The 17803-nt window shown below is 33.1% G+C and overlaps 2 protein-coding genes across 2 annotated transcripts in view; one reads left to right on the forward strand and one right to left on the reverse strand.

The window, feature by feature from the left end:
• LOC113516494 (unconventional myosin-XVIIIa) overlaps positions 1-17803 on the reverse strand; it is a 269678-nt gene that overhangs the window by 162925 nt on the left and 88950 nt on the right. The gene's annotated exons all lie outside the window — the stretch shown is intronic.
• Positions 6779-10360, forward strand: LOC128200926 (uncharacterized). The gene is made up of 2 exons (XM_052895900.1): positions 6779-7702; positions 8227-10360. The coding sequence occupies exon 2, from the start codon at positions 8232-8234 to the stop codon at positions 10101-10103; it is 1872 nt and encodes a 623-aa protein (XP_052751860.1). The 5' UTR covers positions 6779-7702; positions 8227-8231; the 3' UTR covers positions 10104-10360.

Genomic DNA, 17803 nt, shown 5'->3' on the forward strand with positions numbered 1-17803 from the left:
TGACGTCAATGATAGATTTTTTATGAATGATAATGGAATTGTTGTCGATATACACTGGCGGGCACCAGTCAGGATAAAAACAGGTCAGTTAGCCCATCGTGACGAATAGTGTACTATATTTTCTAGGGGGAACGGCGAGGAGGTTGACCTGTCAAGGTATATTGTTAGCAATAAAATACCCATTACCGACAATTCCGTTTCCCTCCAATGACAGAATTTTTATCAGTTATTTCATTATCATATCAGTCACTATCTGTCCACTGCTGAACATAAGTCTCCCTCATAGACTGCCAAAAGGAATGGTCCTGAACCATCAGCATTCACTGATTTCCTACAATACATTTGAGGTCATCACGCCATCTAGTGGAGGATCGTCACTGCCTTTGTCAGTACTTGTTTGCCACATGAAAACCTCGGTTTTTCGAACTATGGGACATTTAGTATGGTTATTTGCTATATGTTATTTATTTGCCCGTTACCATAATCGAATGCGCATACGCAAAACCGTGGGGACTGGTACTGAAATATTACAATAACGCAGAACAGTGTTGGTGGTATAAATATATTATTATATTCTATATGATTGGTTTAGAGCACATGTCATATATAAATCAGTCAACGCTTTCACAATAAATAATCCGTAGGAATTCATATTACAACAGAGCTACAGGACTGCCTAATTTAGTGTTCATTCTGACAATAGATACAAAATGTTATCAACTAAGCTGCATAAGTCATGCCTCTAGAACCGGATTCGTGCATTTACACTACCCGACCTATTTTATATTGTTAGAACGGTTTGTCAACTAGAATGGACTTGTGAGTAAGGATGAGACGATTTGAATAGACCAATCAGACTGTTTAAATCTCACTGCTTGTTTTGCCTAATACAAATGAAACTAGTCTTCACTCGCGACTCTCTTCGCATAGCCGGGGTATTTTGATTGACTGGAATAAAAAGTAACCTATCTCTACCATATAGTGCGTGTACACTAAAATTCAAAATCAAGCCGTTAAGGCGTTAAGTGATAACAAACAAATTCACATTCTTACTAATATTATAAATGTGATAGGGAGTTTGTCTGTCACCTTATAGCGCTTTATTGGCTAAACCGATCAATATGAAATTTGGTATATACATATATATATATATATATATATATATAATGTTTATTTACTTGCGTTTCCTATTTCTGAATTCACGTGCACTAAGTAGCGGGCTAAAAAATAGTTATTAAAAACATTAGGGAAATAGATAAACACAATTGTCTAAAGGATAAAGTCAATATTTTAAGATAATGTTCCTTCACACGTTGTCACAGGAACCGAGACAGTAATTATCTTGTCAGTCGGTTTGTTATTTCATCGCATGCCACTAACAGTTTACGAGAACTGGGTTAGATGTAAATGCATCCTGCCTCAGCGTATTATTAATCTCATGTCTCAAGAGTAAAATACAACTCAGAATTGCAATGTCAGCCATTAATCATCTATTTATAAAAACATTGTACTGAATATGCAATTATCAATTCAGAAAAAAAATATTTTGTGATATAAAAAGTTATTTTTCTATATCGACGACTCGATCCGGTAGGATTCAAACCGACATCTCTGTGCTATCCTAGCTTAGTGTGTGTTCCCAGCTACACTTCGGAAGGTAAGTCGTCTACCAGTTGGTAAATTTTGAACCAGTTTTTTTCTTTCTTGGCGTAATAATGTTTAGAAAAATGATTGAAAATTTAACTTCCAATAAAAAAAAAGTTGAAATTATTTCAAATTATTTCTAATTTATTTTTAATCAATAATAGCGTGAATGCCTAATAGAAATGTTTATAGCAAATTATAAAAGAAAAATCTTTGAGATTTTATTTGTACTACAAAAAAAAAACAAAAACATAGAGCCGTACATAAAATCGTTAATAATAATTAAATCGTTAATACGTTTTGACGTCAGTTAAAAAAGGGTAATGTTTTATACAACTGTATCTTTTGCACATCGTCGTGTGGTCCCAGCACCCCTTCCTTTTACGTGGGGCTCGTAAGAGACAACTAAGGGAGGGCGAGGGATGAACAGCAGCGTCCCTCTTAAAACATTTCTAAAGGCCTAACTGCGGTTGCTAACCCGTCTGCTTAAGCGTGGCTCCTATAGGCAAAACTCCCCTCATTGGGAAAGCACACGTTGTGCGAAAGCTTTATTATTATTAATTCAGTCATTATCTGTCCATTGCTGAACGTAGGCCTCCCCCATAGACTGCCATAAGGAACAGTCCTGAGCCACCTGCATCCACCGACTCCCTGGCATTTGGCTTTAATTAAGTTTAATAGTTTAACAGTCGAGTTTATTGTCTGTTTGTCACTTATACATTAGAAGGTCATTCCAGATCCCATTAGATAAATACAGAGAGACACAAATATTTTGTTATGATGAAAGTGTTAGATTCCAACCAGTGAAATATCTATTTCATAAGTGTAAATATGTTTATTGCTTCATTATTAACGTAATGTCTAAATTGCATGTTGTAGTCGAAGCGAACGTTTAGTTAGCATATTTATGTTATTTATTTATGTTTCTTATTGAGCTCATGAATATTACGTTATTGTATGACTATAAAATCATTCAGCTTCTAAATAATATTATTCATCTTGTTAAATAATTTCCAAAGTGTATTAAATTTTTTAGTTTTTTTTTGTATTGCAATTTTACGGGGTTATGTCGGCAAATCTTAACCGACTTTTATGATTTTTTTTTTCAATATCTAGGGCAGCGAGTGGATGTAAGTGATGCATCCACTGACCGTTTGACCGTTGACTTTGGGCCGTTTCTTACGGCAGTCTGTGGCGGAGGCCTATGTTCAGCAATGGACAGATAATGGCTGAGATGACGATGATGATGAAATAAGGTATTAATTTAATATAAATTTTGCGAAAATTGAAGCCGCTGTTTTACTTCTTAGAGCAAAAAACACAGTCTTGTCTTCAAGAATGCATGCCCACACTGAGAGGTACCATGGACGTCCCAGTATATTCATGTTTATCTGCGTTCAGAGACAAATCAGTGTGTTCATATTTTCTTTTTTTATGCAACTTCGAATGACAAAACAAACTGATAGCCACCTAAAGGAAAGTGATAGCCGTCGCGTATAGACATGAATAGTATAATGGACATAACAGAGCATACTTTGTCACCCATGATACCGTCTGTTGAAACGGCACCGCATAAAAGGCATGCATTGCCATTCCTGAGGAATGTATGAATTTACAGTGCACCCATCATTTTCCATTCAAGTCTTATACAAAACAAAAGAGATTCACATTACAGATACTTTAACGGTCGCTCTACAATTTAAAACACTTACGGTGGGGCGAATTGCATAATCTACAGCCTACATCGACACTAACGGAATGGGCGCGGTGTCATCGATTACACACGATTTACGGCTGGCGAATCGTTAACGACTGGGAACGGTTTTGGGTTAACTCTGTAGGCTGAGGTCTCGCGATTTAAAATATTCGTTATGTTCTTTTATTCCCTACGTTGTAAACTGTCACTGTGTGGTTCCGGTATAAAATGGGCCGCTCCTTCATTTTCCATGGGTGCCGTAAATGGCGATTAAAATTTGGGGGAAAGGGATTGCTAGTAATGGAGACTGAAAATCTCATTGCTAGCAATATACTCAACCAGGTCGACCTCCTCGCGGTTCCCCCTGGAAACTATCATGGTTAATTCCTGATGAATTCATCATGATGGGCTAACTGGCCTGTTTTCATTCTCATCGATCACCCTTCACTGGTGCTCCGCCAGCGTATCCCGTTAGCGCAGGCGGGGTTACCATACCATTTTCACCCATCAAAAAAAAAAGAGGCGATTAAAGAAATATAATGGTTGAGAAATAGATAGCAGCGCCCCTCTTAAAACATCACCAAAGCCTAAATACTGACAAAATCCCCCAATAGGGGGAGGTCTGTCTGAACATAGACTTCCCCCTATTAATTACATAGAATTTACAATAAAATAGTACTTAATAAGTACATACCATTTTATTGTATCTACCCAATTTATGTCTTGAGTGCTCCGACTACAGCAGACTGCATTATGTAGATCGATGAAGGAACAAAATGCATATTGGAGTTTCTGTTTATTTCATGTTTTGTACTGAAATACTTTCAATGGGGACATTAGAATGATGGAATGTAATTTATAATAATATCTAGTACCTATACTGTTTTGTATTATTATATTATATATTTATTTATAAAAATTGCATAGATTAATTCACAACATATAGCTCACAATCCAATATATAAAATTCTCGTGTCGCGGTGTTTGTTACCAAACTCCTCCAAAACGGCTTTACAGATTTTTATGAAATTTTGTGTGCATATCGGGTAAGTCTAAACATCGGTCAACATCTATTTTTCATACCATTCAATGATAAGGGAGACCCACCCCTAAATTTTTTTTTTTTTGAAAAAAAAATTATTTTTATTTTATTATGATTTAGCATTGAAAAGTGCATACAAATTCAAATTTTCACGCTTTTACGATTAACCCCTGTTTTTTAATCGCGATTTTTATATGCCGCAATAAGGTTGCAAGATGACAATCGAATATAATAATTGTAGTACGATAAATTTTCATGTCTAGAAATAATGTATATGGTAAAACAACGTTTGCCGAGTTAGCTAGTAAATATATAATAGAATACATTAGTAAATATATAATAGTAAACATACAATTCTACACAATACATAATTAATTTAGTACAATAAAGATTTTACAATAACACCTAAACATATTATTAATAAATGTGAATTATGAGCTTATTTACTTACATAATCTATAATATATATATATAAAACTAATATATTTCATAAAAGCCAAAAAAAAAAAAATTAAAGATCATTTATATTATATTATATTGATCAATTATATTATATAGTAATAGGTTTTTGCCCATTACTTCGCACGCGTGGATTTCAGAAGTAAGAAAACTAATGAAATCACTTCTACATGTCGTATTAAGATAAATCGTACACCAGATTTTAAGTTAAATCTTCAGGAATACGACTAAATCGCATCGTAGCCGATTTGGTGCAGTAGTTTTTGCGTGACGACTATGTGAACAAATATGTAGACAGAAGGATAAAATTTAAAAAAAAATGTCTTACGACCATATGCATGACCATTTCTTTTAAAAATCTCACATGTATATACATCGTCTAGGTACAATTTTTTTTTATATATTAATGAGAATAGGGAACTCTTTTTAATAAAAAATAAATATGATATCGTCAGGATTTATTCATCTATTTTCCACATATGTTACTAGAGGGGGACTTTATACAAAAATCGATTTCTTGGGCACTCTCTGTCCCATTCGTCGTATTATATTATCCGCTCGGCAAGGAACCCAGTCTTGCACCTTAAAACAAAAATATTCACACAGTACGGTTTCAGAGGAGCTTCTGAATCAATCAGGTTGTGGAATGATTTCCTGCCGAGGCTTTCCCTAGAGATTACAGCATGGGTTTTTTTTTATACAACTTAGAACGGCAAACAAGCTGACGGCCCACCTGATGGAAAGTGGTAACCGTCGCCTATAGACATGAGCAGTACATGGACATAACAGAGTATACCGTTTCGCTCATGATACTCCCCATTCTTAAAAAAGGGCGTGTAAGGATTCTTAAAAAAGGGCGTGTTAAGGTTTCTGAAGGGTCAGCAACGTACACATGACATTTCTGGTGTTACATATGTCCACTGGCTATAATAACCCCGTTTACCAACAGACGGGCAGTATGATTGTTTGCTACCATAGTTGTATAAAATATATTTTGTATTATTTTCTTTTTCTTTTTTAACAGAAAAGCCAATGTTACACTTGTATTTAGTGAGTAGGTGCTCTCTTTTATAAAATTAATTTAAAATTATTTTGTAATTTACCACATTCGTCAACTATGCCGTCTATTTTCAGATATGTTTGCCGCTGTTGCTGCACAGTGTAGGTACATAAACCCTATACTAGTCAGTAAAGAATCCCCGCTGACATATTACAACATACTAGATTATAATGGCTTATTTATAATCCTTAGCGGACAACTGGCAATCAATCACAGAATAAATCTAGAGATTTATGAAATACCGCCATATGTACAGATGGGCAAAGCACCGGGTTTAAACCCGGTGCTTTGGTAAAAACCCAATAAACACCCATAAACTCCCATAATCACCCAAAAAAATAGGTTTTTACGTATTTTTTTGAAAATATGTAAGTAATACCAATAAATTATTTTTATAAATTGTATTGATCAATTCTACAATATTAAATAAAACGTTAACTAATAATATTTCAGGAAATTTTAAAAATCTATATATAATAAAATGAAAGTAATTAATTTTCAGTGTTTTCATGTTGCAGTTGATCAACATGTTGGCCTTTTGCTTCCCGTAGATACTTTAAAATTTCTTCATAACACCTCGTTCGCACACATGGCCGTATATATTTAAATTCTTGAGCCACTAACAGTCCGAAATACTCATTTCTTTTATCCTCTTCTCCATAAATTAAGCATTTAGAACAGTTTGTTTCTTCTTTCAGTAAATTTTCTTTTACTTTATCCTCGTTTTTTTCTTTGTTGCGACGACGCTGGGTAAATCATCTGGACACTGGGTCTCACTATCGCCAAATATATTTGGAGATCGGCTTCGGCTACGGCTTGGCAGACATTTTTTTCTTTCTACAATTTTAAATTAAATTTATTAGAATAAATGCATCGAACACACGCGATCTAAGTACCTTTTGTGTTTATTATACCTTACCTACCTAGGTATAAAAAGAGTACTTACGTAGATTTTCTTTTATTAACTGTTTTATACGAAGATCTTGATCTCTCAAATTAGCATCCATTTTACTTCCAGTGATTATCAACTAAATTAATAATCCACAAAGTATTAAATAACGTTTTTATGAAATATTTAGCACAAAAACAATACCCTTTAAATATCGATCGTCAGTAACTGTGGCTGACTTACCTATATTCTAGCAAGCAGGACTGCCAGATGTGAAGGGGAAATCCCCAATAAATTGTTGCATGTGACTGATGATGTGAGCATGTTCGTTTCATAATAAAAATGTTGCCAGGTAACCAAAAAGTCGTATGTTTTTGTGCGAATTACGATCATAATCTTTACGATCGTACATTAAAAAATAGACAAATAATAGTATGAGTACGATTTAAATCGTATATCTGTCAACCCTGCTAGCAAGACAGCGACAAAATCACGTTGCATAACAATGTAGCCCAAGCTTATATCTTATGAAATATACGGAAGAGATACGGACTTAGAAAAAACAGAAATGTTGTTCTTTGTGGAAGTCATTGATGAAATTCTATGTATTTTAGCCCGCAAACTTTCTTCAAACAAAAACAGCGCCATCTAGTATCGAGTTCTGTAATTATCTCTTTGTTTATGGATTTGAAGTAAGACCGCCACGCATGCAATACATTATGATTGGGGATTCCCCTATTCGTCGACGCTGAATATGAGGCGACGACAATCACTGTCAAACGTGTTCACTATTACTCTGACTCTGGTAACGTGACTTCCTGGTAACGTGTTAGGTAGGAAAAGCAGTAAAAAAGTGCATATTAAGGGAGCAGATTTGAAATAATATTTATACTTAACAAGAAATAATTAAAGGTAAGTGGATTTTTGAATGATACAATTATATCATGATCACTTAACAATTTTAACTTAAAATTAGATGTATTATTACAAGCTTTTATTTAGCTTGCGTTATGTAAATAAAAGTATGTAGGTATGTTCGTATGTTGATGCAATTATCCTCAATCCTCAACCGACTGGGATAAAATTTTCCATACACGTTTATTTTGGATGATAGTGCATAGTTAGCTGAGAGTCGTCATTGGATAATAATGGTGGATAGCCTAAGATGTGTACTAGATATTTATTTTTAACATAATATGCGTAAGTACCTAATCGAATTAAAGAAGTTGCTGAGAAAAATACAGAACAATACGATAATAAACTAGCGTCTGCGTTTAATCCTCCGAGGAGATGTAATTTTACAAAGGTTTTTTGTATTTATTTTATTATTTTTTTAATAAATTTATTGTAAATAACAAGAAATAATCATTGTAAAAAAATAGGCACTCTATTGTTGAATTTTCGTCAGACCAACTAATCATCGTTCATTTTTTTAGGTTCAATGGGGAGACCTAAAGATTTACGCATATGGGAGCACTACCGTACTTTACCAAACAAGTCTGTTTCTTGCAAGCTTTGTAATAAGGTCTACAAATTCAGTAATGCTGCCAAAATGCTTCAACATCTTATCACTTGTCCAAAATCTCCAGAAACATTAAAAGACTCTATGAAACTTATAAAAGATAGCTCGTCCAAAACCAAAATGTCTGGACTGTCAGAGATAGAGACAAATGATTCTTTTATAAGCCCCTCGTCGTCTGCTAACACTACAATAAATGCTGAGTTTCAAGACACCGATGATCATATAAAAACAGAATTAGCGAGAGCTATATTTGTAACAGGGACGCCATTATCGATGGTGCAACATCCTTTATGGATACAATTTTTCGAAAAATTGCAACCAAAATTTAAAATACCTTCACGTAAAGCTTTAGCGACAAAATACTTAGATAAAATATATAGAGAAATGCGTTTTGAGTTAAATGAGGAACTAAATGCTTGTAGTTACTTACACCTTCAGTGCGATGGCTGGTCTAATTTAAGAAATGAAGGAATAATAAACTTTCTTATATCAAAACCTCAACCTGCATACGTTAAAAGTTTGAATACAGAAAGTAATCCTCACACTAGTGAATACCTTAGCCAAGAAGTTGAAAAAGTAATGAAAGTGTATGGAGCAAATAAGTTTCTTGTACTTATTGGCGATAACGCTAGAAATATACAAAAGGCATTCGAATTAACAAAACTCAAATATCCACATGTTGTTCCTCTCGGTTGCTGTGCACATATCCTTAACTTGTTGTGCCAAGATATTGTAAAGATACAAGAAGTAACTGTGTTTATTATGCAAGCCATAAATATAATAAAAACTGTTAAAAGGAGTCAACGATTAAGTTCCTTGTTGATAAAATCAAGGCAGGGTGAAGATTCTACACAAACACTAAAATTGCCTTGTGCTACAAGATGGGGAAGTCATGTTACTTCGTTAAAAAGTTTGAAAGCAAATAAGATAGCTTTGCAAATATTAACAGTTAGAGAAGATGTGGTAATTTCAAGAGATATTAAAGATTTAATTCTAAGTGATGATTTCTGGACGAAGACAGGGGAATGTATAAGTATTTTGGAACCAGTCACTGAAAGCATATTTTACTTAGAGAGCGACCAGAATCGTTTGCATCGCACATACATTACATTTAGAGATGTACAAGCTAAGATACGTTTTGCATTAAATGAGATTTCGACATTGAGCGAAGAAAGCAAACAGCAGATTCTAACATCAGTATCTTCAAGATGCAATATGGCAATGAGGCCAATACATTTTGCAGCATATATTCTAGACCCCAGGACTCTAGGAGTCGAACTTACTCAAGAGGAAGAACTTAAGGGTATGGAGTTTATCTACAATTTAAGCCAACACTTAAGTTTGTCAAATGTAATGGCAGATTTGGCGTGTTATAAAGCTAAAGAAAACTTTTGGGCCAGAGGATTTGTATGGAGCTCATTAGATAGCATTGAGCCCCTGATATGGTGGAAAGGTATTTGTGGTTCCACTGAGTTAAGCAAAGTAGCGATTCGTATTCTATCAGCTCCCTGTACTTCGGCAGCCACTGAGCGTTCCTTTAGTATCCAAGGCTACATACATAATAACAAAAGAAATCGACTTACAACTGAAAGAACTGAAAAAATTTCATTCATTTGTTATAACTGGAATCTTAAACATAAAGCTGAATGCGAGGACATTCAGTTTAATGAAGAAAATACCTTAGAAGCTTTCATTGAGCAAGTAAATGAACATAACAGTTTAGACGAAATAGAGCCTATCGAACCTATACAATTCATCGCTTGTAATAACTCTGAATCTGACAGTGATTGACTGTAGTTTTACATTTTACTTTCATCTCTTTCTTAATAAACTCAAAATCAAATTAAAAGTTTTTTATTCTGTAGGCTGCATAATAATATTGTCTATGTCCAGTATAGTGGACGTCTTGCGGCTGAGATGACGATGATGAAGTACAAAATCATAAACACCCAAAAATTTGGGTGTTTATGGGGTTTAAACCCAATAAACCCAAAACACCCGGTTTTTACCCACCAGACTTTAAACCCACCCAGGTGGATTGCCCATCTCTAGCCATATGGCATTAAATTTTTATATTTAGTTTATAAATCCGATTGTTTTATACACCTATAAAAATACATCTAAAAGTTTTTATCTATTAATAGTGGTAATTGTTGACATTTTGGTGAAACTTTGTACACATTGTTACAAAAATATATTAAAAATCTCCATGTTCATGCTAGTTCATACTTCTTACGAAAAGAAAGAGAGCCTTGGGTCTCTAAATACTAATGTACGAGAACAGGAAGGAGAAGATTTTATTCCTAATGTTTTATGTAGTAGCATAATAGATCTTTTAATTAGTTAAGTAAGTTATTTTCGTTATTTAACTAAATGAGCGCAAAACTCGGGATTTTTTGGAACAATTTGGCAATTTTTTTAAGTAATCTCCCAAGACACAACACTGAGGCAGCATATCGAAGATACTGGCAGCATTACGTCTGTGAATTGCTAAACTTGTTTTTTGCGTAAAGTTGCCAGCTCTTTGGTCATCAATAACCTCTAATATATATATTTATAATTTCGAGGATACTTAACCTGAACATACATATATATTTTTTTAAATACTTTGCAGTCCGAGAAAAATTCTTATAAAGAAAAAAAGTGGAATAATTACTCTGTAAAAAAACGCTTGTCGGGTAAGCTTAGAATAGCTTCTACACTATCTACACTAATAATATAAAGAGGAAAAACTTGATTATTTGTTTATTTTTAATAGATAAACTCAAAAATTACTTAACCGATTTTAAAAATATAATCACCTATAGAAATCTATATTATCAGCGTATAACATAAGCTTATATATAACTAATACAATTATCGAAAGAAAAAAGAAGACGTACCGTGCGAAGACGGACCTTATCACTAATATAAAATATTATATTTACCTAATGTCTTAATATCAAGTCATAAAAAAATAAAATGTCATTCCACGACTAAAAAAACTTCGAAGCAGGCGGGATTCGAGTTCACACATTCATTGAAATACCTGGGCGAGTAAAAATTAGAATAGAAATAAACTATTTAAATAGAATTGTTTACAAGTACCGAGTAATACACTGTACTTCATTCATACATGTTATATTCAAACAACACAGCTTGCATATGAATGAGGCTGATAATCACTATTGATTTGTCCTCTATTCTTTCAGAATCGTAATCATTATAATGTGCAAATTGTAAGAAAAATCACCTGTGTACATAAATGAGAAAAAAAAAAAGAAATAGTTGACATAATTAACATATTTTATAAAGACAATATCGGGATTTAACGTGATGCGTTTTTTTTTTAATAGGTGATAATGGTATGATTACCCCGCGTGCCCTATCGGTATACACTGGCGGGGCACCAGTGAAGATGATGCTGAGGATGAAAGCAGGCCAGTTAGCCCATCTTAACGAATTCAACTAGAGTTCACCAAGATGGTTTCCAGGAGGAACCACGTGGAGGTCGACCTGACAGGGTATATTGCTAGTAATTGGGGCTATTTGACCTCATTACTAACAATCCTTTTCCCTCCAGAGCAATGCGATTGTAGGTAAACAGGAGGTCTACCATGAAATGGAATTCCGAATTTTCGGACTCAATTTCGTGTTTTCGTTCATACCCAAATCGGCCTAGCAAATGGAACTTAACATTTCGTTCGTCACAAATCCTACCATAATAGTCCAAAAAACGATGTTTTAAAATTGTTAATAATTTTAAACGGTACGGTATTCTGTGATACCATCGATAATGTGCAACATACAGTGTTAGAGTGTCGTATAAAATCGATGGAAAGAGAAGAATTCACACGACACTTTAACTAAAATAAATTAAATATTGGTGTCATTCAATTTATATTAGCTGAATCCAAATCAAAAATTTTTAAATTCTTTGTAAACTACTGATATTTATTAATTCCTCTCTTTCCGTGATTAGGGAAAATAGAAAAAATTTTATTTGAGAAATCAATTCAGAGTATGATACCTAAAGAAGGTAAAATTCCTTAAATAAAATCAATTATTTATTGCGTTTATCTATTACAAATTACATTACAAGTTTATAGACGACGGTTACCACTTTCCATAAGGTGGGTCATCTGCTTGTTTGCCATTCTAAGTTGCATAAAAAAAATTAAAAAAATCAAATCTTTCCTCTTCATATCATAGTTTAGATAATATAGTAGTACTCAATCCCACGTCAAACGATGATATTCACGGCTAGAATACAAATGACGTGTGCGCAGGAAGCAAAAACGTGCTAGCAGCATTCCATATTATTATTATAGTGTGGTGGAGAGGTACCGCCATTTATAGAAGGAAGCGAACTGGTATAAATAGATCCCTTTGGGAGTACAGATGGATGTGTATGTATAAGTGTCATAATAACCTTAGGTTATTAATATAATATTATAAATTTGAAAGTGTGTTTGTTTGTAACCTTTTAGCCCTTACCAACACAAACAACCGTCATGTTCAGAGCAACTTTCCTGAGATTTATGAGTCAATTAAAATGCAAATTCTTTAATGCACTAAAACATACAGTAACAAATTTGTAACAAAGTAAAGGTAAACTTATCTCTAAAAGACATTTCTTCCCGTCAACCTGATACAATGGAATAGGAAGTAGTGAGTGGACAGTAGTAGTGCCAAACAGAAACTAAATAATACTATTTACATAATTTACAAATCGAAAGATACAATATTATATATATATATATATATATATATATATATATATATATATATATATATATATATATATATATATATATATATATATATATATATATATATATATATATATATATATATATATATATATATATATATATATATATATATATATATATATATATATATATATATATATATATATATATATATATATATATATATATATATATATATATTTGAAAAATTTATTCATAACTAGCTTCTAGTCCTCTACTTATGCATCTATTTTTGAAGTAGGAAAACCAATGAAATAGACCATTTCTAAATGGTGTAGGTATCAGAATAGAATATACACCAGTTTTTAAGTTAGGTCATTAAGAACAATAGTTAAATCCGATTTGGTGTATTTGTTGCGTAAAGCTGAATAAAAATATAGACAGATAAAAATTTTAAAATTTATAATTATGATTTCTATTGCTCTTATTAAGACCCCTTCATATAATTTCTTAAATATCTCCCATGTAGAGACATTGTTAAGTTATTAAGATAAGTACTCATTGTAAAATATATTACGGTGATATATGAATAAATTATTAATAGTTGACGTTCCATTGTTTCTGCCTACCCTAATGGGAGACAGGCGATCATGCCTGATATACACATCTATCAAGATGTGTATATGTATGTATATATGTAAAATATCAATTAAATGATATTATATGTACTTAGTAGTGTAGATCCCGGCAGAGAATAGACCACCCATCCCTTTCCCGTGAGTGTTGTAAACAACAGATAACAACAACGTCATCAAAAGCCAAACTGTGGTTGCCAAACTGCCTGCCAAGTGTAGTAACTACTGACAAAACCCTCCTAATTGGGGGGCTATATTCAAAGGTGGGACAGTTAACGGGTGATACAATACAATACATTTATATGAAATTATTATGCACCTATTATTTTTATTTTATTACTGATAACGATAAAATTGTATATAATTGAAAATAATTTATTAAATTACAAAAATATTTAGTAAACAAACACTGCATCTTACAAAAAAAAAATAACCAAATCCGTCCTTCCCAAACTCGTTAACGATACTTTATGACTCCACTCACGTAGGGTATTCTATATTATTGTTTACGTTAATTGTTCATCAATTTTCAATTTTAACCCCATAGTTATAAGGCGAAGGTATTTTCGTGGAATGCAGTGGATCGGAAATGGTTACCGAGCCGTAACACCGGAACCCTGATGCGTGAGGATTTTTATAAATACTTTACGGTATTAATAAATATCAATGTCTTTATCACCCGTCTCTGTCTCTATTCACATAATCCTAACTAAGAATAGGTATAATTGTGTAAGATTGGAAAAATATGAATGAATGAATAAATGAGTATACTTTATTTGCATTATACAATATAGGAAATAAGCAAGGCAATTTACAAACACAACGATACAATTGTATAAGTCAGTAAGGCGGTCTTATTTAAACTTTTGACAACCTTAAGGTAATGGATAACTGTTGTACAAGTAGTAGTACAAAAATATTTGTATGTTTATTACTCAATCACGTTTAAACTTTTAACGTTTAAACTTTTGTTAGTGGCCGAGTTTAGCGACCCCATTGCTAGCAATATATACTGTAAGAATTTTTCCCTGAAAACAATCGTCTTTAATTCCAGATGAATTCATTATGATGAACTAACCGACTTACCTTGAGGGGAAGGCATTGTTAGTAATAGGGTCTAATAGCCCCATTGCTAGCAATATACCCTATCAGGTCGACCTCCACACGGTTTCTCGGGAAACAATTGTGAATAAGTCTTGTTTGATTTGTCACGATGGCACAAATAACCTGCCTTCATACGCACATGTCATCTCTCTGTTGCCCCGCCAGTGTATCTCTCTTCCATTTTCATCTCTCTCTATCATCTCTCACTGGTACTCAGTTATAAATATATAGAGCGCAGACGGGGTTACCATTCCATTATCATCCATTAAGAAGACAACCCCCCAAACCAAAACATAGCCTCACAAACACAACTGTTTCGCGGCAGAAGATAAAGTGTTACAGACGTATTCGCAACACCTCAAGCAGACGACTTTTTTACAGAATACCTCTGGTGAAGTAATAGCTATAATGTAGCAGTTTAGTAAACTAATTACTTCTTTTTTTTACGTTTGATTTATTTCTTCGACGAGATATCTCGAAAGCGGTTCTCATCCTAAATGGGCAGTAAACATCCAAACTGGATTTTGTGATTCATCTTGCATTTATCTACCCACACCGCACCACTTGCTGTTCTCAATGAACGTTCTTTTTCAATCAATTTGTAATGAATGAGTAAGGAACAAATGTCTGTGGCAGTCACAAAAAAAACCAATTGATTAAAGAAAAATTGATCGCTCTATAGTACAGTTTGTTTCAATGGAACTTAATAACTTACCAGAGGGAGATTTTGAATAAAAGTCAATTGCTTGGGTACCTCTGTCCCATTCGTGTTTCAATCGTAAAACAGTTGCGTTTGCATGGCTGTGCATCGGTTTGAAGGGTGGGATATGGCGTGAATTTACTGGGTACAGAGGAATAACACTTGAGTCTTGAGGAATGGCAACGCATGGGGGTATCATGGGCGAAACAGTATACTCTGTTATGTCCATGGTACTGCTCATGTCTATAGGCGACGGTTACCACTTTCCATCAGGTGGGCCGTCAGCTTGTTTGCCATTAGTATAAACAAAAAAAAAAGATGTAATCAAAGAAATAATAGACCCGACCACAAGACAGTTTTCTGATGTCCAATAATAATACAAATAAAAAATTGAATTATTGATTGAGTTTTGCGATCTGTTAATAATTTCTTACAGAGAGCGTTTCCACAATATCGTTCTATCAAAACAGATACCTAGTGGTTGCCGGTGTATACTCTATTAGAATATTATAAATGCCAAGTTTGTAAGAATGGACGGATGGATGTTTATTGCACTTTCATGCGGAAACTAGTGAATGGAATGAAATAAAACGCACGAGTAGGTTATATCCGAACTTAGCACATAGGACCCCTCATGTAGACACAACATCTTCATATTAATAGTGTTAAGTTTTTTTTTAATGGGTGAAAATGGTATGGTAACCCCGCCTGCGCCAACGGGATACGCTGGCGGAGCACCAGTGAAGGGTGATAGATGAGAATGAAAACAGGCCAGTTAGCCCATCATGATGAATTCATCAGGAATTAACCATGATAGTTCCAATAGTGTTGTTACATATTATTGTTATATATATATATATATATATATATATATATATATATATATATATATATATATATATATATATATATATATATATATATATATATATATAATCGTTATTAATATTATAAATTGAAAGCGCCTTAACGGCTAAAACACACTATGGATTGCACGCGAACGAAGTCGCCAATAAAAGTTAGTGTTGAATACGAGTATTATAATTGTAGTACTAATACAAGTATTATAATGTAGAATTATTTTTTAATATATTTTATGTATAATAGACAGCGCTGCATGATCCATTCGCTTTTATACATTATTCAGTGTCAGCAACAACGTGTTTTGTTAGTAAACACTATTCTACTAGTGAACAACTGAATATAAATGAGACAACGAGATATCTAACACCCGCATCTCGTTCGCACAATATTTCGCAATAAACCTTTATATGCGTTCTATAGGTAAAATACCTAGCCATTAATATGTACGTCAAACGCTGCGTACACAAAGGGATAAAGTCGATATCAAACAAATAATAGAAATATAGACAAGACATTTAATTAAAAAACTCAACTATTTTGCGGAACGAAAAATATCAACTTCACATTTGAATCCTGACAAAATTAAAATAGAACTAACACGAGACTAAATTTACATTTAAAAGTAAGAAGCATTATCAAAATATGTTTAGAATTTGCAAAGATATCGCATTATTGAGAATAATATATTATAAGAAAGAAAACACACAAAGAATTCACAAGTGTTCCACAAAAAAGCCTACTCAAATTGTAGCAAAATCACTTATTTAAATGCTATATTACTGAACCGATTTTGATAATTTTCTACGAAACCAATCCGTATATACTTTTAGAAAAAAAAATCAATTCTGTTTACAACTGACGGAGTTATGAGCTAACAAAACAAACATTAAAAACATACAACCGAATGAGAATCTCCTTCTTTTTAAAGTTGGTTGAAAATAGAGAACATAGAGACCTCATTTTAGAAGTAATTAAAAAAGGGTTTGAATATTACCAATATATTGATTATATCAGATTTATGTTAGAGAAGGAATCTCTTCAAAAATGCAATGTTCTAAAAACACAACATAATGAAGCACAAAGAAATTGCTTCATTTGATCATAAAATAACATTTTTGAAAACCAATAAGAAGGCAATGCAAAACAGCAAGAATATAATCGTTCTTATAATTACTCGAACACGAGTATCTAAAAGGATAGAAACACTTGAAGGAAAAGCTCAAAATAAACAAGACATACGAGTTAATAATCATACCTTTATAAATCCACAATGCAATCGAGTTCAATAAACACAAGAGATTCGTCTGAATTGATGCATCACTGTTTTATTAGTAGGTTTTAAATTGTGATAGAATGATAATAACCCAAGTTGATTATTATGATCGGGTTACGATGTAATTATAGTGTATATAGTAGGTACCTAATAAAAAATTACAAAGATATTGTAATACACTGTATGGGTATTATATCCTTGTAATATTTATCAGGTATGTA

Source organism: Galleria mellonella, unplaced genomic scaffold, assembly GCF_026898425.1.
Source record: "Galleria mellonella isolate WM207_F2 unplaced genomic scaffold, CSIRO_AGI_GalMel_v1 utg312, whole genome shotgun sequence".
Classification (NCBI taxonomy): domain Eukaryota; kingdom Metazoa; phylum Arthropoda; class Insecta; order Lepidoptera; family Pyralidae; genus Galleria; species Galleria mellonella.

Coding starts and splice junctions, on each gene's coding strand:
- LOC128200926 (XM_052895900.1), top strand. CDS start 8,232: ATGGGGAGACCTAAAGATTTACGCATATGGGAGCACTACCGTACTTTA.